Genomic DNA, 26,511 nt, shown 5'->3' on the forward strand with positions numbered 1-26,511 from the left:
TGATTGCACTTATAACACATTCTAATACAGGCAAAACTAATCTATGGTGTTAGCAGTCAGGATAGCGGCTGCCCTGGGGTGGGGGGCAGCGAGTGGAAGGGGGCCGGGGGGCCTCTGGGGACTCCTCATGAGCTGTTTCTCCAGCAGTTACATAGGTGTGCTCACTTTCAGAGCACTCACGGAGCTGTACACTTAAGATTTGCATATTTTCTATAAGTATGATACATTTCAATGAAATTTACCAAGAAAGTTCATTGGCTTCAAAATAGGAAAAGAAAGCACAAAACTGAAATTAATATTTTATTACATATCTACAAAATGTAACATTACGTCAAACAGTCAACTGCAATTTAACTCGAGTCGTGTGTGTGTGTGTGTGTGTGTGTGTTTGTGTGTGTGTGTCTGTGTGATTTAGTGCGGGTTGCGGATGTATATGGAAATGTTTGATATGATGAGGGGTGGGGCATTTAAAAAAGAAGGTCCCTGGTACCTAAGAAAATCTTAGAACAGCCCAGGTTTATGCCAGGAGCTCTTAATCTTGACCCCTTGCCCTTGTATGCAGAATGATGTACCTTTAACTGGGGAAGGGAATCCACAGCTTTCAGCAGATTCTCAAAGGGGTATGTGGCCCCCCCAAAAGGTTAAGAACAACTGGTTTTGAGGAGCCGGTGAGAAACTGGCCACGAATGTGCCTGGCATGAAATAGGTGTTCTGTCCCTCCTTTCAAAGTTCAGCCTTCCGAGGTTTCCACAGAACCCTTCTCAGGCGACCTTGGGAGGATTTATTCTCCTGGCGGCACTGAGGGCAGATTGTGCTGTGCTCACAGCTCTTCCTCTAAGAGGCTATTTAAAGGGCCTGTCACTTCAGCATCTGCTGGACAGCAGAACTTAGCGTCCCGGAGCTGCACAGGGACTCGTGGTTTTGACAGGGATGATGGAGGAGGTGGAAGAGTATGGAGGGGGTCAAAAAGCTGCACCGGTCCGCAGACCCCTGGTCAATTGCTTAACCACACTGAGTCTTAGCTTGTCATTTGCCAAATGAGAGCGTTGTGAGAAGGCATCTTTGTAAATGATAATCTGTTTCTCCAATGTAAGATGTTGTTATTGCTGGAGTTACGCTAGGATCTCATTATACTGTGGCCTCATGATGTAGATTTATAGCCAGGTTCCAGATTCTTGCATAGAACAAGCAAAATCCAAGGGTTCACTGATCCCCTAATATATGCGAGGAACTCCTGTACAGTATTATTCCATTTTGCTCTTTAACACTCTTGTGGGTGGTTATATTTGAATTCTCATTTTATAGATGAGGAAATTAGATGGTTAAGTGGCTTCACGAGCGCCCATAGCAAGTTAGTGTCAGAGCGAAAGCTTGAACCTAAGTCTCCGACCCCAAATCCGTCTCTCATTCTGCCACTGTGTGTCACAGTCAGACAAAAGGTTCCGTTCTGCCTGGATTGACTCATGAAGACAGATTTCAGGCTCAGAGAGAAGCATGTGGGCAAATGCAGACACAGAAAAATTAGATTTGCAGGGGCACGAAGGGGCTAGTTATTCTGGAGTAATTCAAGTTATCGATTTCTGTAATGGAAAAGTGATTGGGGACCAGCTACCACCTGAGAGCTGTGCTGAGCAAGGCCCTGGAAGGGGAAATGTTGTACACAGCTTACAAGACCTTGTGGTGGTGATGGCCTTCCTCCTGTCCCAGTTCCTCTCGAACTCTTGGCTGGGGGTGGGGGGGCGGGATCTTGTCTTGCTTATTTCTACCACCTCCCTCCCCCACCCCAAGTGCCTGGTGCAGTGCCTCATCCTTGGCAGGTGAACGAGAAGTGCAGCCCATCACAGGCTGGCAGGAAGAGACAAGAACATACAGACCTGAGATCCTCAGGCCCCTGGGGCAACATGCCACTGAGAAGCAGCTTAGGCAGATGCAGACACAGACAGGTAAGTGGTCACTGAGTAACTCAATTAAAGGGTGACCCCAGGCCATCCCCTGCACTGGGCAGCTTTAATAACGTTGCCCTGGCCGTGATCTTGTGGCTCTGCTCATGATCTCCACCTGGGAGGGGAGGGAAGGGGAGGAAGTGTACATCCTGACCCCACTCAGCCCCTGCCTGGTGCTCCTGGGCACCCTTATTTTGAGGTGGTAAATCCTTGTGGGGCTGAGTGCTTTGCCCGGAAAGTCTGGCCCTGGGGTCCTAGAGGGTGAAGTACCATGGGTGGATGGATAGGTGGATGGATGGACGGATAAGTGGATGGATACAGGGAAGATGTGTATAGGGAGAGGACTGATGGATCAGAGGTGAGGGAGAGGGCTGCCTGGCTTGAGACGGATGCTCGCAGACCGTGGAGAAGCAGGTGAATGGATGGATACTGATCGGCCCTGTGCTCCCCAGTGCAGATCAAAATACAGGACTGGAGCTCTTCAAAGGGAAGATGCTGTGTAGGCCGGTCCCCAAATGAACTCCGCATTTATAACTGTGAGTGATGGTTGTGTCTCGTTGGGAAAGATTCTTATAGGTCTAACATCGTCCCAGTTAATGACTTATGGATTGTTGTAAAATCAGGCACTGCTAGAAGTGAAAGCAGGAGGTTAAAGGGCCTGGAACAGATTTCATAATAATATCTGCATTTTAACAATCTGGGCAGTGTACTGAGCACCTTAGACGCTCTACCTTGACGAAGCCTCACAAAAGCTCTATGAGGTTATGCCTCCATTTGCAGTGGATGAAGAAACTGAGTCTCGGAGAGGTGAAGCCGCTCGTTTAAGGCCACTGCGGAGTGCGTTGGTGGGGTGCCTGGGATTCAAGCCTGAGTCCATCTGATCCCAGAGTCTCAGGGTGAAGAGAGAATTTTAAGGAGAGATGGAAGGAAAGAAGGAGGGAGGGAGGGCTGCAGGGTTTGTGGATCAGCTCTGTAAAAAAGAATGTGGTCTTTGACACCCGAGACACCTTCTGCCCTGGGTGAAGCTTTGCGAGCTCCCGGCTTCCTTCTCCTTCTGTCCTCTCTGTGTCTGCCTTCAAGGCCTATACATCTTGAGCTTGGGACTGGAAAGTGCAGAGAAGGTGTATGTGGGGTTTGCCTTCCTCCCTTCGGCCTAAGCGTGTCCCTCTGCTTGTCCCCACGAGCAGAACGTGACTGTGCTTTTGTCCCTTCCCTGGGGCTCCGCACGCAGGTCTGGGCTGGGGGAGGAGAGTCAGCCCTCAGATCTTTTTGTGGGGGGTGTTAAATGATTCTGGGGGATAAATCCATCGTGACTTCTCTGGGTCTGGCCATGAAGGACAATGAGTTACCTTTACAGGAATTATTCTGGGCGCCTTCTGGAAGGCAGGTGGGCAGGCATGCTGAGGTCATGAGATTCTGGGCAGAACTTCCTGGGAAGGGGTGACACAGATTCTCCTTCTGTCCCCAGCCTCATCCCCTATGCTCCTGACCCTGTCTGCAGCCTCCCGTCTCTGATCGGGACCCTCTCGGCACCTGGTGTCTCCCCCTGGCTCTCTCGCCCTGGCTGTGTTCCACAGTCCAAGCACGGTGCCTGGATTCACTTGGTGGGCACTTCCCCTGACTCTGATTCTGTGTCAGCATGATAGAAAGGACAAGCACTGGCCCCCATATTTCTAAAATGCTTGATGCAACTGTGCTTCTGAAATACTTTGAGTTTTCTGGAGAAGGAGGCAGAGTGAGGCAAGGAGTCCCAGGCAGGAGTCAGATTCCCAATTAGGCTGTGGTCCTCAGGAAAGTCACTGCTCATTTTTGGGCCTCCGTTTCCACATCTGAGAAGGATGGGGCAGAACTAGATGACGTCTCAGGTGCCTCTGTATTTAATGATCTAGGATTCCGTGCTGGTCAGGGGCAAATCCCTGGGCCAGTTCACTAGCTCCTGGTGACTCCTGCTCTGTGCAGCTCAGTCAGTGCCACGCCCTCCCTGCTGGGTTTACCGCATTTTATGAGTATTCTCTTGGGAAATGGCACCTCGTGAGAACGAAGTTGAACACTTCAGCACAGCCCAGGCCCCAGGAAGGTTTGGCCTGCTCCCTCATGGCCATTTTCGGTCCTGAGATTGCTTCAGTTCCCTGGGGGCGGCCAATGTCCTCCAAATCTCCCACACTGCAGGCTCCCGGTGACCTGGGCCACGGCAGGCTGTGCTGGGAGCCACATGAGATTTGGCACTGAATAGATCTAGGCTCCATCCTGAACTCTGCTACTTAGTAATATTGATAACATTTCTGATTTATTGGGGGCTTACTAGGTGCCAGGCCGGCCCTATGTCAAGTATTTTATATCATCTTGTTTAATGTAAAAACTTTGTGTGGTAGGTATTATCCCCATTTTACAGATAAGAAAACTGAGGCTCAAACACAGCTCACCTACCTCAAATACCTCTTTCTCAGCAAGGCCTACCCTGAGCCACCCTATTTAGAATGGCATTCTGCCTATCTCAGCGCTCCCGATTTGCCTTAATGCTGCTTCCTCCTTCCCACCTAACTTGTAACATACTATATACTTTACTTATTATGTTGTTTAGTGCCTGCCATATGTCACCAGGGCTTTCGGGAATCTTTGCCGGTGATGTTCACAGATGTACATTCCAAGCCACTAGAACCATGCCTGGCACATAGTAGGTGTCCGGTGTATGCCGAGTGATACCTGGTTAAGTAATCTGCCCAGGTGTCAGTTACTTAACTAGCCGTGTGACCTTGGGTAACATTGTTTCTAAGCCTCAGTTTCTTTGGTCATAAAATAGAATAATAGCATTTATCCCCTAGGATGGGTATGGGGATTAATGGAGATGTACAGTTTTGGGCACACGGCAGGCATTCTGTAAATGTTAGCTCCCTTCCCCGAGGAGGGTTTTTTCTTCTTGCTTCTCATTGTTCTCTGATGGCCTACCCTTCGACCACTTCAGAGAACAAGCGCTGAAGGAGAGGGTTGGCATTATCTGTGGAGTTAACCAGCCTGTGTTCTCTCGCCCTCCTTCCCCCTCCTTCTAGGATGTGCCTGCTGTTAAGGAGATGCAAGCAACATCAGCCCCTGACAGGACGTGGCTAGGGTCTGGTCCACACCAAAGGAGAGAGATGATGGCTGACCCTGGGGAGGGAGAGAAGGGGAGGGACTAGGCTTGCCTCCTGGGCTGAGAGTCTGGGGGGGGCGGGTATCATTCTGGAATCTGCTGGAAAAACCCAGCTGGCTCCCTGAGAAAAAGAAGCGTTCGTCCTCCTGTCTCCATGTGACTCTGGAATGATGACCAAGGGTCCTGTTCAGAGGCGGGAGTGGAACCCCTGCTTGAGCTGCAGTCCAGTGGCGGGCGCCGGTCAGGGTGCGATGCCCAGACCCTGGGAGGGGGCCATAGCAGCCAGAGTGACACAAAATCAAACTCCTGGCCCTCAGAATGGCACCTCCCCAGAACAAGGCTGGCAGCTGAGTAGATGCTTGAAGAGGTCACGTGGGTGATTCACAATTCTGTGCCTGGTGAGGGGACTCGACACAGGTACTGCCATTTCTTCTCGCAGCTTGAATGTCACTGTGGGGAGACTGTCTCAGATCCTGGGCCTCCAGGGACTCCATTTCTTCTACCCAACCCACCCCTTGACCCTGGGCAGCGTGAGAGACGGTGCTTTTGTGTAACCAGCCAGCTAGCCCGAATGGAGAAGGAAGAGCACAGGCTGGGGACAGACTGCCCTGACAGAGTCCTTCCTCTGTCCCGTTCCAGCCACATGCGTCTTGGTAAAACTGGGATGATTACAGCACTTTCCTCCGGGGATTGTTGTGAGGATTCAACAAGTTGATTCCTATTTAGTTTAGAGCTGACCCAGACATGCTGAGCTCACTAAATGGAAGCTATTATTGTCATTTTAAGGGGTACATTCCTGGGAAGAGGAGCATTCTTGGGCGGAGTAAAAATGGTATTATTATTATTTGGCTTTTCTTGAAAAATGGGAAGTTCTGGCCATGCTGGCCCATCTTCCTGCTCTGCTAGAGTGAGTAAGGGCTGCCCCCTTCAGCGGCTCCAGCTCGCCATTTGCATAATCCCTTCTAGCCCATTCCATTACTTCTCAGCCCCTGAAGGCATTTGCTATTTCTGTTACAAACTCAGGTCCAGCAGAAGCCAACAAAGATGTCAGGAGCCTGAGTGGGGCTAGCAGACAAAAAAAAGACTGAATTGTCTGTGCTCAGAAGGGAAAGGCAAGGGTTTGGGCGCCCATGGGCCTCAGGGCAAGAGGAATTAGAAGAAAGAGTGACCTTGAGCCTGGCTAGCTTGGGTGCGGCTCTGTGCCCACCCATCCGTGGCTGGTTCAGCACAGGCCAGTAAACACACTGGACTGAGGCACTGGACTTGGAAAGCCTGGGCTCCTGGCCCACTGGGGAGGTCTTGTTATTCGGGGGCAGGGAACTTGATGCCCTCATTGTCACGGTCCTCATGGGAGGGACCAGTGCTTGTCACACGGGAGGGAGGTTCTCAGTAAATGCTTGTTGAATAAATATATGAACGAATGCAGAGAGCTAGCTTTCTGGTACAGCAATCCAAGAATTTAGCTAGCCTTTTTAGAAAGCCTCTCTGAGTCCCGTTCCCATCCCGTGCCCTGGGCTCCTCCATCTGGCTGGAGGAAGGCAATATGGGGACAGCAACCAAGTCACCTTCACTTACCATTGCACGCCCAGAGCCTAGCTCAGTACCTGGCACATAATAGGTGCTCAACCAATATTTGTTGAAAGACTGAATGAATGAAAGAATAAATCTAACGGAAAGCCTTCTTACCCTGGAGTCAGGATATTGTAGTTGTGCTCTTAGCAGCTGGAGGGATTTTGCACTCCTCTTTTAACTCATCTGGCCCCACCCACCAAGTAGGGTAAAACCACACAAATATACCCAGTTATAAGAAACTCAGTGTGCAGGAATTCATGGTTATTACTCATAAGGCATCCTCTGAAGTTTGCTGTCACCTCGGATCTCCTGATGTCCTTGTCAGGCTGTCACACTAGCTGTCTTATCCCTTATTTCTCGTGCTGTGTGTGCAGCCAATCAATGGACACTGTTATCTTGTTATTTACCATTGCATTTGGAACCATCGCCTCTGTGGGCTTTGGGTTTTACTTATCTCACTATCTTAGATCCGCTTGTTCTTTTCTAAAAAGGCAGCATCTTCCAGAATGACGAGGGAATAGTCTGACTGGTGACAGCGCTGTCTGTTACCCCCCTGACAAGATGGGGGGGGGTGGCAGAGGGCTCCAGCTTTGACTCGGGGACCAGCTGGCTCGTGACCTTGGGCAGATCACTTCACCTCTCTGAGCCTCATCTCTGGGGCCCTTTCAGATCTTTAATTCCATGTCAGTACACAGGAGTGGGCTTCCCAGAAGTGGAGCGATTTTTAAGTGGGTGTACGTTCTCTGTGAAACTGTAGCTGTTTTTATTTTAAAACTTTTCATTTAAGCTCTTATTCCTAGTGTAAAAACAGCACTAGCTATGAGGAATTAATAGTTTGTGATTTATGGGGCATATTATTATTATATCAGAAAATGGTAGTTTTTTTTTTTTTTTTTTATGTCTGAAACCTTTATATTAACATATTTCCATACATGGTAGTTTTTTTTGTTAAATATATTTTTAAAAGGCTTGGTGTATTCTTAAGTGTGATTTTATTATATCTTGGGGTGCCTTTTCTCCCCATAAAGAATAGATCTGTGATTTATAACGCACCTTCTCTACTGAAGCTTGTCATGAAAGTATTCTAAGGTGTTACATCATTCCCACAGGTGAAGCTTCCAGGAGCTTCCAGGTTTCCAAGAATATTGCAGGGGAGACCAAATTGCAAGGTTCTTTCTAGAAATCAGGGTAACCTGACACTAGCCATGCCTATGTCCAGCCACATATTAAGGGGTCTTAGAAAGGAAAGGGCCCTTAGGCTCAACTCTCCTGTCATTTAGATGAGGGAAACTGAGGCCCAGAGTGGAGAAGTGACTTCCTCAGAGCACTCCATGTCTGTCCCTTGCCCATCCCACATCCCTTACCTGGTCCAAACCCCAGTCCCCGACACGTGAACACTGGTGCACGAACCCAACCACTGCTTATGCCTGGGGCAGACACTATCTCATGAGTTGCTTTCCAAGGGCCATGTGATGGAAGGGCTGCTGCTAATTCAACATTCCAACCAGCTCTACTTGCCTCAGACACATTTTTTTCCCACTAGCTAGACACTCATACCCAGCAGAGAGTTTATTGGCATGATTTCTCCAGAAAGAGGCTGGAAGACTTCGCAAGTTCAAACTTTAACATTTTTATCAAGAGTCCCAAAGGGCCACCCTTTCCCTCTCCCATTATGACCACCAACCCCAATATGGCTTTCTCTACCACGGGCAGTCAGGGCCCGCAGAGCAGAAACAGCACAGGCCAAACCAGCAGACATGGGACACATAATCAACTGAGCAAGGAACCGCCTGGGAGCCATCTTTGTTAAGGGCAAAATAAGCCGCTCATGACACTGGAGGATACAGAAAAGACAGGACTATCTTGATTCTTCTGAAGGAGTGAGGGAGGCTGGATGGGGTAAAAAACATGTTCTCAGAAAGCATGCAAAGAAAGGCTTCACAAACAACTAAGGTGACACAAATATCTCCCACACTTCCCTTTTCAAAGATGGCCACCCCCGCAGTCCATTCAGAGGGAGCGCGCAGCAGAATCTACTGGGCGTGGAGAGAGAGACAGGCAGTGGGAGAGATTTAGTTTGCCACAAAGGTTGTTAGTTTGGTTTTTGTTTTTTCCTTTATTGATGGAATTTAAAGTGCATATAACTGAAGGCAAAGTCCAAGGCCTAGAGAAAGAGATGAGGCCCGAGAGAGAGGCTCAGAGATTCTAAAGGCGGCAGAAGGATACCCACCTAAAAAGGCCACTTGAGCTGCAAAAAGCATGGGGCAGAGAGATAGAAAATGGGAAAAAGAGAAAGGGGGTGGGGGTGGGGTGTGGGTGTGGGGAAGCGTTTGGGAGGAAGAAGACAAATAGCAGTTCAGAAATTCAGACAAAGGTGAGTAGTAGGAGTTAGTCTATATCCCAGGTAGGAAAAGGTGGGCTGAACTTAAGGTAGGAACATTAGTTTTAGGAAATGTGAGAAGGGGAGAAACAAGAAGAGCAATAGCCTCTGGCCAGGACACAGCACCCCAGGGGCCCTTCAGATGATGGCAGTAGTGGTAGGGCTTCTCCAAGCCTCTGTTATGGTCTTCCTTGGAGACCCCCACGAGGGTCTAGGGAGACTCCCTCCAGCCAGGGGAAGGCAGGGGCTGGGGACCTGGATCTGGGGCCTCCCAGAGCTCCCCAGTGGAAGGCAAGTTGCCTTTGCTACTGGACCATGGCGGGGGCTCCACTCACCCACACAGGCTGTGCCGTCCTCGTTGGGCTCGTAGCCCCGACTGCATCTCTTGTTGGTCCGGCACCTGTAGCTTCCGTACGTGTTAACACACACGGGCTTGTCTCGAGGGCACACGAATGGGAACTGGATGCATTCGTTGGTGTCTGAAAGGCAAGGGGAGCAACTCACTGGGGGCTGTGGGCAGTGGATCCTTGCTCAGGCTCTGCTGCCCACCCCTCCCCCGCCGTGACCTTGGGCATGTCCTTTCTTCTCTCTGGGCCTCAACTTCCTCGCTTCAGTCCCCTTGGCTGGCTCCTCCTGTACTTGACCTCTACACGTGGGGGGCACTCAGGCTTGGTCCGGGGTCTTCTCTTCTATCTACCACACTTTCTCTAGGTGGTCCCTTTGTATATGGATGATTCCAGACTTTCCAACTCCAGCCATGACCTCTCCCTCGGGCTCCAGACTTGTGAATCTGTCTACCATGCATCTCAAACTTACTAGGTCCAAATGGAACTCTAGATCCCCCTGGCCCTCAAGCCTCTTCTGCCCCCTGTTCCCATCTTCCCCAACTCAATCAATGCCACCGTCAGTCACTTGGCTGCTCAAGCAGACATCGGAGTGATCCCTGATTCCTCCGGTTGCCTTACCTCTGCAGGCAATTTAACAACAGATCCTGTCAGTTCTGCCCCCACAGTACCTCTCCCCTTTGGCCACCTCCTTCTCACTCCTCTGCCACCAGCCTGTCCCCAACCACCAGCAGCTCTTGCCTGGATTTCTGCAGCTGCCTCCCTCCTGGCCTCCTGGCTTCCCCCCTCCCTCCAATTCTATCTGCAATTCAGCAACCAGGTGATCTTTTGAAAATGTGAACCACATGTTTTTTACCCCATCCAGCCTCCCTCACTCCTTCAGAAGAATCAAGATAGTCCTGTCTCTTCTGTATCCTCCAGTGTCACGAGCGGCTTATTTTGCCCTTAACAAAGATGGCTCCCAGGCGGTTCCTTGCTCAGTTGATTATGTGTCCCACGTCTGCTGGTTTGGCCTATACTCTCCTGCTTAACTGCAAAGGGCCCTGAGAGCAAAGTCCAGACACCTTTCTAGGGCCTCAAGACCCTCCTTAACTTGGCGTTTGGCTCGTCCGTCCTCTCCTGGCACACTGGCCTCCTTCCTGTCCCTTTGACACACCAAGCCTTTTTCCTGTATCCCGGTCCTTGCTCCCGCTCTTCCCTCTGCCAGGAAAGCTCCTCCATCCAGTCTTTCTGTGCCTGGACCCTTCTCATCCTTCAGGTCTCAGCTCAAAGGTCCTCTCCCTGTCCACGCCACCTAGAAGAGTCTTCAGAGAGCACCTTGCTTGACGGTTTCTTAACTCATCTCGTCCAGCGTTCGGGTCACATGTTTGTGGCCTGTCTCCCAGACTAGAGCGGACGCCCCTCCAGGGCAGGTGCTTGGCCTGCACCCCCAGCTCCCCGCGCGGGGTGCTATGTAGGACGCATACAGATGTCTGCTGGATGGTGAAAGGAAGACGCGGCTGCACTGGGGATGTCACGGGGTCTGCCCAGCACATGGGGAAGATGCTGGAATTTCTGTGTACGTGCACTGTCTGTTTAGAGTGGCTACAGAGGGGACATGAAGAGCAGAGGGGACTAATTTCCTCCTCAAGCCACCCTTCGAGCCATCCTCCTCCACTTCTCACTTGTGGTCCTTTGCCCATGCAGCGCCCTCCACTGGAACACTATCTCCCCTCTGCCGGGCGAACTCCTCATCACCCTTCAGGTCTCAACTCACACCTTACTTTCTCTGGGACACCGTCTTGGACCCTCCCTAGACTGGTTTAAGACCCCACCTTTGTGCTCCCACAGTCCCCTCCCCTCCCCCACCCCAGCCCCGCTCAGGCTGTGTGGTCATCGCTGTTTACTTGTGTGCCCCTCCCATTGGCTCTAAGCCCCAAGAGGGCAGGGACTGCGTCCTTGTTTACTCCTGCATCTCAGTAGTAAACGCATTCACCTGGGGCTGATGAGTATCTGCAGAGGGGACTTGGGAAGAAAGCTGCCTGAGCATCTAAAGGGCAGGTGGAGTCCTTGGCCTGACCCCTCATTGCTGGTCACTGGGATGGAAGACATTGGGTTGAAGACCTTCTGGGTGCTGGGCCTCTAGGCTGTCTCTTGCCCATTCCAGACCCTCGGGGGACTTTTAGAAGGTCCCTGGACCCTCACAGAGCTGCCTCACGGAGCCTGGCCGTGCTGCAGTTACCTGGCCCCCAGCACTGCACAAGGCTGCAATTTCCCTTCTGTACCGTGACCACATGCTACACCCTGGTTTGCTCCAGTGTCCCCCAGCCATGCCCACCCTTGCTCACCGGCCCCCTTGCTTGCTGCTCTGTTGGAAGGAGGATGCGTGCCCGCCCTAGCCACCACGGCCCCCTGGGAGCCAGGCCTCCCTGTGAGCTCTGTCCAGGTGGTTGTGTGTCTGCTCTCCATGCTCATTCTCTCTGTATGCATGGCAGGGAAGCACTGCCAATTCCCAGAGCTGCTGGTCACTACCATCACTCCCACCTTGCCGAGTCACCTGGAGGTTGTCTTGGCATCTGAAGCCTCAGGGACAAACAACACATTCGCCTCCTCACCCTTCCGCCCCTTGTCTGCAACCTGAGCCTTGCCAGGGCCCAGGCTGACATTCCCTAGTGAGATTCCGGCCTCTGCCTTGTCCCCTGGTACCGGCAGGCAACTCACCCATGCAATGGCCATTTTCCTGCTGGGAGAATCCTTGGCCGCACTGCAAGGTAGGCAGAAGCAGAGACACTAGTGAGTTGAGAAGATCCCATCTCAGGTCCCCTCCTAGTTACAACCGCAGAGCAGCTGTCACCCTGACCCCAGAATGAGGGCTGCTCTCAGCTCTGCGCCTGGGAGATCCCCTCCCTGCCAGGGCCCTTCCCTTGCGCTGAGAATAGGCGACTGGGTGGGCAGGCCAAGAATAGACCCACATGCCTGCGCCGGGACACCTAACAGAGTCTGTCCCTCCTGTGGCATCACCCTGAGACAGGCCGGGTCTCAGGAAGGCAGAGTGTAGAGAGGGGTGGAGAAGCTTTTAGAGGTTTCTGCTCACTCCCCGCGCCCCCTTCTCTGAGAACCTTCCCCACTCACGGGGGTGGGTGCCTGCAAGCCAGGCCGTCCCCCACCTCTGGGCAGGGCTGGCTGGACAAGAGGTGGACATGCCAGCAGGAGGAGGGACTCAGAGGCTTTGCGGCTAGAATCTGAACTAAGTGGGGCTGAGACAGAGATTTTGGCGCCTGGTCACGCCGGGCTGTGGAGGCTTTGCTGTGTCTACGTGGAGGTCCCAGAGACAGCAGGCTGGTGGCTGGAGGCGGGGTGGCCGGGGACTCGAAACGGAACACTTTACACAAGACAGAAATGTTGACTGTTGGAAATGACAAATGACGGGGGGCTGGTGCGGCTTCCTGGGGAAGGATAATGCTCCCCCCAGAGCCAGTGCATGAATGACAAAGGTCTTTGAGCTCCCGGGGCCACTGAGCTGCCATGGCTCTCACCCCGAGCTTCCCTTGCATTTTGTGAGCTCCTCTAGAACCCTCCTTGTAAGCCCCCTCTTCTGTGTGAGTTTAAGTGGGCCCCTGTTATCTACAGCAGCGTGATCCTCTCCAGAGAGCGGTCCAGAGCTCTTCCCTGAGGAGCCCCCAGAGGCCCTGCCCCACCCTCAGAAGCAACAGCTTTGTCAGAAGCTTTGGAAAGAACCAGAAGTGAAGCAGGAGACCTGGGGCCAATTGTAAACTCTGCTCACAAATGGCTGTGCGGTGTTGGTGGGTTCTCTTTCTTGGTCTTGGTTTTCCTTCTCCATGAAATGGGTGAAAAATGCTTGCCCTTCCAATACCCCAGGGTTTCTGCGAGGAGCAGAAGAGATGTGGGTGTGACACTGGTGTGCAAACTACACATGGAGGGGTCACTATGAAGCCTGCCCTTTGCTAAGAAGATTTCCGTCATTCTAGAAACAAAGTCAGCAGATTCCTGGGAATCCAGCTTCAGCCCATGGGTGGGGCTTGCTTTTCTGGCTCTGAGGCCCAGATGCCTTTGCTCACCTCCAGGGGGGCTAGGTCCCGAAGTCTGTCCTCATCCCGGGGGTAGGGAATCTGCAGCACCGAGTTCATCTCCGTGCTGGCCACGTTCCGGCTGGCCATCTTGCCATCGGGCCACGTCACCGCCACGCTGCTGGCCTCATCTTTCCCTGTGGGATGAAAGGAGAAAGGATGGGCTGCAGGGCAGGGGGCGGGGAGGGATTCTCCACAAAAGTATCATCATTCATTTATTCATTCACCTAATAAAAAATATGAATTGAACACTGTTCTAAGTGCTGGGGAAATAGTGAACAAGGCAGATGAGGTCCTGCTCTTTTAGAACAATGCCGTCCAGGACAACTTCAGCAGTGATGGCGAAGTTCTCTACCTGCTCTGTCAGCTATGGTAGCTGCTGGCCATGGCTGCTAAGCACTTGAAGTGGTGTGATAAGGAACTGAATTTTAAATTCAATTTAATTTTAACTAACTGACTTGAAATGGCCACACATGGCTAGTGGCTACCATACCGGACAGCACATTTCTAGAACTTATATTCTAGTGGATTTTGGAGGGAAGAGAGTAAAGCCTGGTGGTAAACATGTTGACTTTGGAGTCCTGGGTTCAGATCTTGACTGTACCACTTACCGAGCATGTTGGGAAGGACATGGCCGGGGGTGGGCATCTGGGAGACCTGGGGACAAATCTCAGCTTTACATCTGACTTGCTGTGTAATCTCAGGCGTGTTGCATTTATTTGTATTTGTATTTATATTGGATGTTAATAGTCTGATAGGGGCCGTCACTGGGAATATCCCTGTTTTTAGGGAGCTTCCACTCTAGTGGGGATAGACAGGCACACAGATGAACAAATAATGCCAGATATTGACAAGCTCTGTGAAGAAAACAAAAATAGGGTGATGGGATAAAAAGGAAGTAAGAGTAGGCTGGGGGCTTTTCTAGTCAGGGTGGTGAGGGATAGGCTCTTGGGGAGAAAGCATTTGAGCCAAGCTCTAAATAAAAGCTGAGGTGACAAAGAACCAGAAGGCAGAGGGCACAGGAGAAAGACCGTTCTACAAAGCTGAGATGTTTACAAAAACTAACAGTGGCGGAGCTCAGAGAACGTTCATGGTGAATCCATCTGCACACATCCTTAAAGCGACGTGTTACCTCACGGGCAGGAAGCAGGTTGGAAAGATTTGTCAGGTGTTTAGGCATCGTCAAAGCCGGCCCCAGCTCCCTGCTTAAGGCAACAGGCCCGTCACCGAGACAAGGTCAGGCTAATGGTGATGGACCGGGGTGGAGAGGAGTGGGGGATGGGCCTCACCTGCTGGGAGGGGCCTTCCTCCAATCAGTCACCTGGGAAAGAGGGCAGTGCTCAGCATGTGTAGAAGGGAGGCTGCAGCCCCCTCGCCGGTCGTCACCCACCAGGGCTGACCAGACGTGGGCTTGGTGCTCGGGGGTCCACCAACCCATACACTCCCCCAAGCATCATTCGCAGGCTGAAAAAATGATGTCACCCACATGTGTGTGCTACTTTCCCCTTAATGCATATAGACACTGTTAGAAAACAAGTGAAACTGAAAAGCGCTGTCAAGTTTATAGCAGCTTTTGGTGACTGCTGTCCACCAGTGGATTTTACAATGATCGCTACTATGGGGGTCGAGGGTGGTCTGTGAAACTTTTTCACGTATGAAAGGGGTTCCCGTATTTTAGAAAAGGGTTGAAGCTACGTCTAGACTTTGTGGGGAATCTATGTACAGACGCCTCTGTGCAGAGGTCTGCTCTGGGGTGGGAGCTAAGACAGGACGGCGTGGAAGGACTCAGCTGCGTCTTTCTCCCCGAGTCCCGGTGCGTCAGTCCGGGGCTTCCAGAGGAAGGTGCACCTAGAGATCCACATCATCCGCTTCCTGAGCCTCCCTGTGTTTGGTTCTCTTTTGCTGCCTCCAATCCAAGGCTTCCAGAGAAGTCTCTTTGTAGCGTTCCAGCCTCGGGCCGCCGTGAATTACTGAGGGCAGAGACCAGCTGCTACCCTCCGGAAGTGTCAAAGGTGAGCAGCTCCTGCCCCTGTGCCCGCGATGGGACAGCAGCACCAGAGAGAGGCTCCTGGAGCAGAGACTCGCACACAATGCAGAGACCCCAAGACGCAGTGCAGCTTCTCTTCCCACGGAGACTCTCCCCTTCCAGGCCTGGCCTTACTGGTTCTGGGGTTGGCTTTATTAAGCCAGAAAACATTTCTCATGAACTCCTACTCCCCCGCTCCCTCCTTCCACAATAATTCATTTTGGGGGAAGGGGGTGAAAATAGGATTGGGGAGGTATCAACTGCCCCCTCTTTTACTGTTTTGAAGCAGTCTCTTGAGGTTCAAGAGATGTGGCATTTTTAGGGTGTTCAGCACCCAAATTAAATGGCAGATGTAAAAAGTAAACACTTTTCTACTAAAAAAAAGGAGACAAAGAGCAAATGTTTCTCACCTAAGCCAACAGAACAGCTACATGAATACATTTTCCAGCCTGACAGAAGTGCCACAAATAACTCAAAAGAGTCGCCGAATATTCATAGACAATCACGAATTTACATCCTGCCTCTGAATCTTGCTTCCTCCCTTCCTCCAGACCCAGGGAGGGGCAGGACCAGGAGATAAGTCAGCCACCGGGAGAGCACATCTCAGTAGGACTCCCTCCTTTGTCACTGATTATTTTGCCGACTTGGGCCCTTAGTTTCCTCATCTGTAAGAAGGGAGCTCTACCCCATCCAGGAAGGACAGTTCTTCCTTGGAATGTCAGCCCTGCCCCGGCCGATTTTGACCCTCAGCATCCCCATCCTCATCATCTCTTAGACATGGGGGGGGGGCGCCCTGCAGTTCCCAAAGGGCTTTTGCTTGTTGGCAATACTGCTAGAGAGTATGCACCCCAAACTGCCAGGTGACCAGTGTTAGGGCATTGGATCCTCACGGCAGTCCCATGAGAAGGTACTAGTTTTATACTTTCCGTTATAGAGTTGAGGGGGATGAAACTTGGAGAGGTAAAGGGAATTGCTCACAGTTACCCAGAGAGGGAATGTCTGATCCCAAAGCCCGTACCTGCTAAACCCTTGTTCTACTGCCCACCCCACCCCAATGACCAGCCCCCCATGGGCCAAGCATCATGCAGGGATCTGGGATTTAGCAGGAAGGACACAGACCCAGGCCCCATCCTGGAGGAGCTGAGCCCCATGGGGGCAATGAACATAGTGATTATGTTATAATAAACTGGGAAAGTGCACCCATAGTATTGGTACCACTTGGTGAGAGAGGTGGGTGTTAAAAGTCATTTCGTTGGAGGATGCAGGAGGAACAAGAGCTTGTGAGGTAGAGAAGGGAAGGAAGGGGCATTCCAGGCAGAGCGTACAGCACAGGCAAAGGTGTAGAGGTATGAAAAGGGCATGTGTGTTGAAGATCAGGGAGAAGCTCAAAGTGGAAGAAGCAGGGTGTGAGCATGTGTGTTAGGTGGGGCGGGTGGGAGAGGAGACAGGGCGGGGGGTGGTGTGGGGAGGGACTCTGGAGCCCTCACAGGTGTGGCTGGCTTGAATCCTCCCAATTACTCTGAGAGGGAGAGTTTATCCCCACTTCCCGGATGTAGACACTGAGGCTTGGCAAGATGCAGTGACCTGCAGGTGTCTGAGCTAGGACTGGAACCCAGGCTCCTGCCCCCAGGTCCGGCTGTTCCCTCTGCCCCAGAAATCTCAAGTCTTCACGCAGCTGCACAAGCAAGGGGGCCTTTAAGCTGGCCAGACTGCGGGGCCAGTGTGTCAGGGAGCTGGGTCGTGAGCAGAGGAGGGCCCATTAAGAGCAGCAGGGAGTCGCCTCTGGCAGCTTTTAAAGGACAAAGGCCAAGGAGGCACAGAGAATCGCGCTTTTCAGAAGAATTACAAGCAAAACAGATGGTGGGAATACAGTTGGTGGAAGATTTTTGCACTTTAATAAAGCGATTTTTATGTGGGCCACTGAATTTTCCTTCCCTAAATGAGCACCAACCGGCTTGGAGGCAGCTCTGAGTCACTTGCAAACCATCAGCTGAAAGGAAGGAGGGGTGTATGTGCAGGGGCTGGGGGTGCCATCAAAGCCTGGGGTGGGCTGGCCCAGGGGGTGAGCCCCCCGACGGGGGGCTGGTGGGGCAAGGAGATTACTGGCGCCTGTTTTCACTTACTGGGTTTGGTAGAGCTGCCTCAGCTGTGTGCTAGCTCGGAGCCAGAGAGCCTGGGTGTGGGATACGTGCGGTGGGTGTGCAGGGCTGGGATGTCGGTTCAGAGCAACCGGGGTCCAGTGGGGCACTCAACAAGGGCTGTGAGCAGAAACGCTGATTTATGAGCCTGGCGGGCCATCTGCACCGGGAGGAGCAGGGGGAGGCCAGGGCACGGTGGAGGGCGCAGCGAACGAGGCCAGGGGCTCCCCTGAGCGGGGGTGCGTGGAATGGTTCTTTAGGATGAAGCTGAGAGCCCTCTGCACAACAGAGTGGGCCTGCTGGGAACCCCCCGGAAGAATGAAACACAGCGAGGTCCCTGAGTTTTTATTGTGTGATGCGATGCAGTCTGGACCCTCGGGGTGCACAGTGAGGGTCTGAGAAGCTGAGCCCTCTAACCACAGCTCAGTGCTGACCAAGCAAAGGCCTGCAGAGCTGGGAGGTGTTCCTTCCCCAGCCACCGAGAGATGAGCTGGCCAGGCACGTGGGGAAGAGAAGGGCCCGGGAGGCTGGCTGCTGAGAGGCACACGTGTGCACCCACACACATGTCCACGGACAAGCCGCTCACCACACCTTGCTGCAAAGTCAGGAGGCAGGGGGTGGTTTTGGAGGGAGGAAGGAGCAGGGTCAGAGGGGGTGAGCAGGGGCGTTGCGGGTGCTGGAAGGGGGGCTTCCTGCAGCCCTCGGCCCTTCCCTCACAGCCTCCGCCTGCATCTTCTTAGTCATGCAGACGTCAAAGCAGCCCTTTCTGCATTCCTGTTCTGGACCTGCCCCTTCTCAGCCCAAATACCACAAAACAAACTGTTCAGGATTGGAAACCATCAAACTGTCCATCAGTAGGGGACTCGCTAAATAAATTGTGAATGTGGCCACACAATAAAATACCGTGCAGCACTAAAGGAAAACAAAGGAGATATGCACAGACTTGGAGTGATGTCCAGGATATACCGTTAAGAGAGAGAGAGAAAAAAGCAAGTCTGGGAATAATAGGGAGAGTATAATAATTTATGTTAAAAAAGATTCCAAGGCATATTTATCTATAAATGTGCTCCTGTGTATTTTGCATGCAATAAAATCATATCAAAAGTATGGAACTGAAAGCAGAAACTAACACACCATTGTAAAGCAATTATACTCCAATAAAGATGTTAAAAAAAAAAAAAAAGTATGGAACTGGGAAAAGGCCACCCTGGAACACTATATTTGAATCTGCTCCCTGCCCCTTCCCCTCTGCATTCCTAATCCCCTCACCCTGTTCTGCATTTTCTTTTTTCATAGCACTTAACATCTAACATTTTATATATTTACCTAGTTGTTACGTTTATCAGGTGTCATATATTACTCCTCCTTCCACTAGAATGTAAGACCCATGGTAAGGCTCTTTGTCTAGTTAGTTTTTGGCACAGAGTAGGTGCTCAGTAAGTGAGTAGAGACTAAAAGAATCAAAGGACACTGGCGGAGGGTGAAGAGAGAACGTTTCCTTTTTGCTTAATATTCCAAACATAGTGGCGAGATTATGGGTTATTTTTACTTTCTTTATTAAATGATGTTATATTTTCTAATTTTCCTATAACCAATATGCATTATTCCTGCAGTCAGAAAAAAATTAAAGCCTTCTAATATGACTTTATTACATGCAAAATACACAGGAGCACATTTATAGATAACTATACCCTGTGAGTGGCTCCTGGGCTCCTTCGCGGCCCTGCCCTCCCACAGCAAAGCCTGGCTTTGGCTTTCCTGGCTCTGCAGCTCCCTCTGTTCTGCCCGCCCTCTCCACCTGGCTCTGGGTGCCCCTGACAGTTTGGCCCTGACCTCCCTTTCCAGACTCTGCTCCCACCAGACCTTTCCTACTCTGTGGACACAGTGAACACTCCCACCTCTGGCCTTTGTTCAAACCAGCCCAGCCCCTGGATGCTCTCCTCAGCTCCCATCCACACCTTCCAAATTCCCACAATCCTTCTAGCCCTAGTTCAAAGCCCACTTCCTTGGGAAAACTGCCCAGAGCAGAGAGAATTTCTCCCATCTCAGTCCTCACAGCCACTGGGCCAGTACGACGAAGCATCCAAATCCGCTTGCAACGAGAGCTCCTGTGTCCCTCTGCCTCTTTCACAACCGTGAGCCTGGGGGGCAGGGAGCATTTCTTTGTTTCATCTGTCTCTTTGCCATGTCTCTCTGCGTCTCTTGGTCTCCCCTGGTCCCCGTCTCTGTCTGTCTCCCCTCTGTTCTCTCTCTTTCTTCAATCCTTCCTTCCATCCGGCCTTCCCATCGGCTCCCTCTCTTCCTGCCCCACTGCTGGCCCTCCATCAATCAGGAAGGCCTGTGCTGTGCTAGATCCATGAAGTTCCTTCCGGACGTGGGGGCCTTGGAGCTGCAGGGATGGAGCTACCTGCCCCTCGCTGTGTCCCCCGCTGCTGGCCCTGCTGCCTGCTGAGTGGCCTCAAGGAATCTCACTGCCACGCCCAAGGCTGACCCACTGGGGCCGGTCTCCAAGAGCAGCCTTCCTTCTGCGCCTCTCTGGGAGTGGATCCGGCAACAGGGGAGGCTGCAGGGGACCCGTGGAGCAGTTTGAACCAGAGCTCAGACCCAGAACAAAGCCCACAGCCTTGCAAAACAGCAAGGATTGGCAGTCAGGGCGGTCAGGGACTCCCAAGCAGAAGCAGGATCCGTTTCCCTAAGCGGGGGAGGCAGACTGTTGTGAAGGGGCTGAGCCTCGGCTGAGGCTGCCCAGCTGAAGAAGCAGGTCTGGTCTCTTGGCGGGGACAGATACTGGCCAGAGAAGAGACCCAATAAGACCTATCATACACGTCTCAAAATAGCAGAGGCAGCTCATGGGATGTGTGGAAGGAGAAACCAGCCCCAGTCCTGGCCACACCATTGATTTGTTTTGTGAGCCTCAATTTCCTTATCTGTACAATGGGGTGTGGGTTGATATCCAAGCCAGACACCTGGATAAACATCCTACCTATGAGACCATGGCAGTCACCTTGGCGTGGATGGCCTCACTTGGGTCATCTGGTAACTGAGGGGTCATGGATGTCCAGTAAGAAAGAGGCAGAGCAGGAGGACCTTGGCTGGCTGTGCACAGAGCAGCTATGGGAGGTCTGGCAGTCAAGCCACAGTGGTTAAGACCTCAGACTGTGGTGTCCAAGGAGGTGGGGTCCAAATCCAGATCTCCCTACTTTCTGGAGGTGTGATTTAGAGCAGGTTACTTAACCTCAGCCTCAGTTTCCTGACCTGTAAAATGGGGGTTATGATTCTTAATTCATCTTGTTGTGGTGAGAATGGAATAAGGTATCTTATGCAAAGCACCTGTAGATTCGTGCAACTACCACCACAATCAAAACACAGAACTGCTCCTTCGCCACAAAGACCTCCTTGGGGCTATCCCTTTAAAGTGACACCCACCCCTCTCCTTTTCACCATTTCTAGCCCCCAGCAACTACTGATCTATTTTCCATCTCTATAATTTTGTCATTTTGAGAATATTATATAAATGGAATCAACAGCATGTGACTTTCTGAGATTGGCCTTTTTTTTTCTCACTCATCATAATGCCCATGAGAGCTATCCAAGTTGCTGTGTGTATCAATAGTTTATTCCTTTTGATTGCTGAGTAATATTCCATGGTGTGGATGGACCACAGCTTGTTGAACCGTTAACCTATTGAAGGACATCAAGGTCGTTTCCAGTTTGGGCTATTACAGATAAAGCTACTATGAACAATCATGTATAGATTTTTGTGTGGACATGAGTTTTCATTCATCTGGGATAAATGCCCAGGAGTGCAATTGCTGGGTCTTATAATGGTTGTATAGTTTAGTTTTTGTCTTAAAAGAAACTGCCAAACTATCTTCTGGAGTAGCTGTACCAGGAACGAACGAGAGATCCAGTTTTTCCACTTCCTTGTCAGCATTTGGTTTTGTCACTATTTTTTACTTTAGCTGTTCTAATAGGTGTATAGTGATATTTTATTAACACCACAGGTATACTGTATATCTGGTTATGTTATATATATGTATGCACACACATATATGTAATATACATACATACACATGTGCATATAGATATATATACATACGTATGTGTGTGTATATATATATAAAAGGCTAGTCTTTTATGTGTGTATATACACACACACACACACACACACACACACACAAAAGACTAGCATTTTTTTAATACCACCCCCAGCCAAGAACCAATTTTCACCCTCTCGGGGGTGACATCACTCCCACTGATCATGCATGCTTTTCCCAAGCCTTCTAGCCAAAAGAAGGCACCAGGGGTTTGGTGAGACATTTTAATCACTGAACCGACACCCAAGCGGCCAGGGAAGCAGCTGGTTTGGATAGGTTTGGTGCAGGCCATTGTTTGAAGAACAAGGCCATAGCCTTGGACAAATGGAGGATTAAATACTCTGACCCCAAGGTGAACTAATTCGACAGAGGCACCAGGATGCGGACCCTGGCAAGGAGTGGGGCATGAAAACCTCCCTCCTGAGCTCAGGTTCACTTCAAAGCAGGGTTGCCTCCAGTAGCTGGTGTCACAGTAACGTGGTAGCGAGAAGATGCTCAGGCTGTGAGCCCTGCATCTCACCGGGATTCGGGATGCAGTTTCAGCACCCACTGTCCCGCCAATAGCTCACTGCGCACTCCCACCACCGCCCCCCGCCCCGAGCCCCGACTCACCCAAGCCAAAGTGTGCCACGGGCTCCATCTCACACAGGTAGCCTGAGCCCCCATCGATGATCCTCAGGTGGGCCCCACTCTTCTTGGTGTAGAGCACAACCTTAGCGCCCCTGGCGAAGGCCCCAAACCGGGTTCGCGGCACCACCCGCAGCCAGTTGTTGCTGAAGCCCTGCAGGGAGGGAGGAAGGCAGGCCCCGGCATCAGTGGGGTGGGCAGATGGGACAGGGAGGGAGGGTAAGAGAGGGAGAGAAGGAGAAAGAAGGGGACAAGAAAAGGGGCAGAGGAAAGAGAGGAGGAGGGAGCCAGGCAGGGAGGGTGAACAAGGCAGACAGACTGGCTGAAGTTTGCAAAGAGCAGCCCTGGAAAAGAGGAGGGAAAGCCAATAGACTTGGGGAAAACAGTGTTTGGAGGCGTGCCAGTGGAAGGCTGAGGGGCAAAGGGCTTCTGGGAGGCAGCTCTTCTTGGAGTTCACTGTGCTGCTGGGAATTTGCTTCCTCCAGGGCCCGGGATGTCCACTGCCCGCCACGCTGGTCAAGCAAGCATCCCGGGCTCCTTTGCCCTCATCCAGCCCAGGCTCAGCATGTTGGGCTGGGCTCCGTGGGTCTCCAGGTCCAGGCACACCTGATTCCCCCGGAAGACGGACAGCGGCTGAGCCATGGACTCTCCGTGGGACAAGATGAGGTCCAGCATCCCGTCTCCATCGAAGTCTGTCACCACACCGCCTGCAACAGCACAGATTTCACTCTGTCCATCAGCCAGGAGACCCACAGGGGAGGGGGGGCTCCAGACCAGTGCCAGGTCCACGCCCTGAGTGTGGGAGGAAAGAGCACAGCGCCGGGGATCGAAGACTGGAGCTTGAAGCTCCTCTCCTTTCCAATGGCCGCTCGTTCATGGAAGAGGGGGTCCATTTCCTCCCCCTGGACTTCTGAAGGAAAGCATGGGTGCAAATAATTCAGACTATGAAGGCTGCTTTCTGGTCTTTTATACACGCCCTTTATATCTGCACGGTTTTTGTCAGTCTATCGGGTGTTTGCGTATACCTGGTCTCCTTTTGGTCCTCACTACAACCCAGAGACGTGAGGAGGGCAGATGCAATTATCCCCATTTTATGGGTGTGGCGAACAAGATCCAGAAGATGAAGCACCTTTTCCAAGGCCACGGGCGAGGCAATGGCAGGGCCGAGTCTTGGGACTCCTGACCCAGTGCTCTCTCTCTGACACCAGGCTGAGTGCCAGGAGGGGTGAGACGACAGGATGCCCAGCCTCTCCTTTGCCTCTCCTCCCGGCAGAGCATTACCAGAGATGCTACTGCCCGTGGAATCCCACGCCTCTGACCCCGCGGCCCTGGGACTGGGAGAACGGACCGTCCCCTCCCCTGCTTCCTGCCTGGCACTCCCAGCGCCTCCTCCCCCACTCTCACCCCTGCCCCAGGATCTCAGCCCTCAGAGTGGCAGGGATAGGATGAGCCCTGCTGTGGGACTGGCTGCACCACCCCTCCCGCCCTCCCCCCAGGCTAAGGGCAGCACTGAGACAGGGGAGAGCAGGCCAGAGCCCTCAGGTGCCCTCACCTGTGCCCCGGCCCTCAGGCTCCAAGGCGTCGCCAGGATTGAGCTCCTCGATGAGGGGGTCGCCGTGTTCCCTGCGGATGATGCTGTGGGACAGGAGACAGGCTGTTCATGGACGACAAGATGCTGGCAAAGCCCCAGTGGGCTCCCTGGACCTAGAGGCCCACTAGCTCCGTCCTCCAGCCCCCGAGCACCCTGAGACCCTGCTGCACGGGGGCTGCCACCTGCACGCCGACAGAGCCACTCTGCTCACAGACCCTGCCTGCACCCTGGCTGCGCCTTTCTTGGGTTTTAATTCACGTTGGTAAATATTGATTTTTCCTTCTCTAATGGATGAATTATAGACAGCCTGGGGAAGGGCAGCTGATGGATGGAGAAGGGGCAGGGATGCAACTACCTTCAATTGACCTTCACTCTCCTTCAAGCGGCCCTGGGTTTCTGAGTTCTGAATACTACGCAGGGTTTCATCCCTACGCCAGTGCCACCTCCTCTAAGCCCTCCCTGATCGTCCTGCTAGAAGCAATGCCTTCCTGCTCTGCCTTTGTCACTTTCCTGGCCTTTATCACTTTCTGCCTCGTGTTGAAGCTCTATATGAATGCATCTTATCTCCTCAGTTAGACTGCGAACTCTTTGCAGCCCTGGGACCATGTATTATTACTCTTCTTTGCATCTCCTGCAGCATCTAACACAGTGCCTGGCTCTCAGGAAGCTCCAGACATGTCCGTGGGGTGCATGGAGGAATCCAGGGACAAAAGGGAAGAAAGGATCCCTTTGCGTTGCTGGGGTTTTGTCTATTTTGAACTCTCTGAATCACGATAATATTTGCTGTAGAAAAGTCCACTGTGAAAGTCCTGTTCTTTCTGCACGTTGAGCTGAACGCTGATGATGGCCTTGAACTTTCCTGTCTAATTTTTCTCACTGGGTAGATTCTCGCAGCCTTGGGTGCTCTGTCCTGGCTGTGTGGAGCAATCTTGGGGCTGGGGCGGGGAGAAAGAGGACCAGGAATGATCTGTATCGTTCTCCCCTTACGTTGCAGGTGGGGCTGTCACTCAAATCACAGTCACCAGAGGGCTGTGCTGTGGCCAGTGCTTTCTTTCAGGAGGGAGCCAGGGTCCCCTGAGCTGGAGCTTCTGGTGGCTGGATGGCAGAGGGTGCTGGCAGAACTGCAAGGTGTCTGCAGAGTTGAGCACATGCCCTGGGAGGTGTCCCCTGTCCGCGCGGGGCGTCTGTGCTGAGCACATCCACGTGTGCAGTCTGGGCAGTGAGCAGCATGCCCGGCAGTGCTCTTGTGTGTGTGCACACCCGCCGGAGGTGTGTCTGCCTCAGCCTGCTAGCATCCACTGTCCCTTCAACCATTCGTGTCCTGCAACCTCTGTCACGGCTGGGCAGAGACACCCCTGGGTTCAGGTGACAATGCAGTTAGGGGTTTCTAAGGCTAAAGCCCAGAAGTTCCAGGGCAGAGCTGGGCAAGCTCACTCAGATTTGGGCAACCAGGGCAGGCTTCTCGGAGGAAGGGTCAACAAAGCTGAAACCAGAATGATGAGTGAGTCTGTGTCACCCAGAAGCGAGAGAGAGGCAGATGGTGTGGGCAGCCCGAGGGGTCCAGGCCTGGTGCAGCCCAGAACTGAAAGCTTGGGGTGTCTGGTGCTTAGCTGTAAATTGGGGAGTGGAAAGTGACAAGGCTGGGGACAAAGCCAGCCTGTGGGATGTATCAAAGAGAAGGTAGGGCTTCCCTCGTGGCGCAGGGGTTAAGAATCCGCCTGCCAATGCAGGGGACATGGGTTCGAGCCCTGGTCTGGGAAGATCCCACATGCCGCGGAGCGGCTAGGCCCGTGAGCCACAACTACTGAGCCTGCGCGTCTGGAGCTTGCGCTCTGCAATGGGAGAGGCTGCGACAGTGAGAGGCCCGCGCACCGCGATGAAGAGTGGCCCCCACTTGCCGCAACTGGAGAAAGCCCTCGCACAGAAACGAAGACCCAACACAGCCATAAATAAATAAATAAATAAATAAATAAATAAATAAATAAATATATAAATAAATTTAAAAAAAAGAGAAGGTAGTGGGGAGCTTCTAACGGGGTTAAGTGGAAGAGGGGTGTGGTCAGATTCGCATTTTCAACAGCTTGCTCTGCAGGACTGGACACAGGGCAGCAGCTAGAGAAGAGGGAGTGTGAAGGGTGGAGCCATGGGAACAGATCAAGGCACGTTTAGATGTGTAAGTGGTGCTACCACACACATCCTGCCTGGCCTGGGACAGTCTCTGCTCACACCTGTCATCCTGCCATTGTGAAAAGGGCCTCTGCACTCTTGTTAAGCACCTGGAGTGGGCGATGAGTTCCCTGGTTTCCCAGGCATCACTGAAGGACCGGCAGACTCACACACACCGAGGCTTTGCATCCCTGGTGACTCCTACAAGGAGCCCACCATGTTTCCTTCAGTGACACATGACAAGCCCACTTGGTATGGGGCAGGTAGGGACTCAACTTCCAGAGTTGCCAGCTGAGTGGTGGCCCCAGCTGTAGCCCCTACACTCTCTGCTGCGAGCTCCAGACCCAGCCATCTGCCACAGGGACTCGGGGCACAGCCATGTAACTGGGAAGTGGCTTCCACTGACGCTGTGCGGAAACAAACACACTAACCC

General features: G+C 52.3%; 1 protein-coding gene across 1 annotated transcript in view; it reads right to left on the reverse strand.

Moving 5' to 3' along the window:
* Positions 1-8,224: 8,224 nt before the first annotated feature.
* The window catches only part of CRTAC1 (cartilage acidic protein 1), a 135,721-nt gene continuing 117,434 nt past the window's right edge, over positions 8,225-26,511 (reverse strand). Inside the window, exons 9-15 of the mRNA XM_068549001.1 lie at positions 23,874-23,956; positions 22,928-23,028; positions 22,307-22,475; positions 13,425-13,570; positions 12,067-12,109; positions 9,358-9,501; positions 8,225-8,532 (exon numbers count right to left, since the gene is read on the reverse strand). Of these exons, the coding sequence (XP_068405102.1) occupies positions 8,501-8,532; positions 9,358-9,501; positions 12,067-12,109; positions 13,425-13,570; positions 22,307-22,475; positions 22,928-23,028; positions 23,874-23,956 (718 nt within the window). The 3' untranslated portion in view covers positions 8,225-8,500. The remainder of the gene's footprint in view (positions 8,533-9,357; positions 9,502-12,066; positions 12,110-13,424; positions 13,571-22,306; positions 22,476-22,927; positions 23,029-23,873; positions 23,957-26,511) is intronic.

The sequence above is a fragment of the Eschrichtius robustus genome, chromosome 7 (genome assembly GCF_028021215.1).
Source record: "Eschrichtius robustus isolate mEscRob2 chromosome 7, mEscRob2.pri, whole genome shotgun sequence".
Classification (NCBI taxonomy): domain Eukaryota; kingdom Metazoa; phylum Chordata; class Mammalia; order Artiodactyla; family Eschrichtiidae; genus Eschrichtius; species Eschrichtius robustus.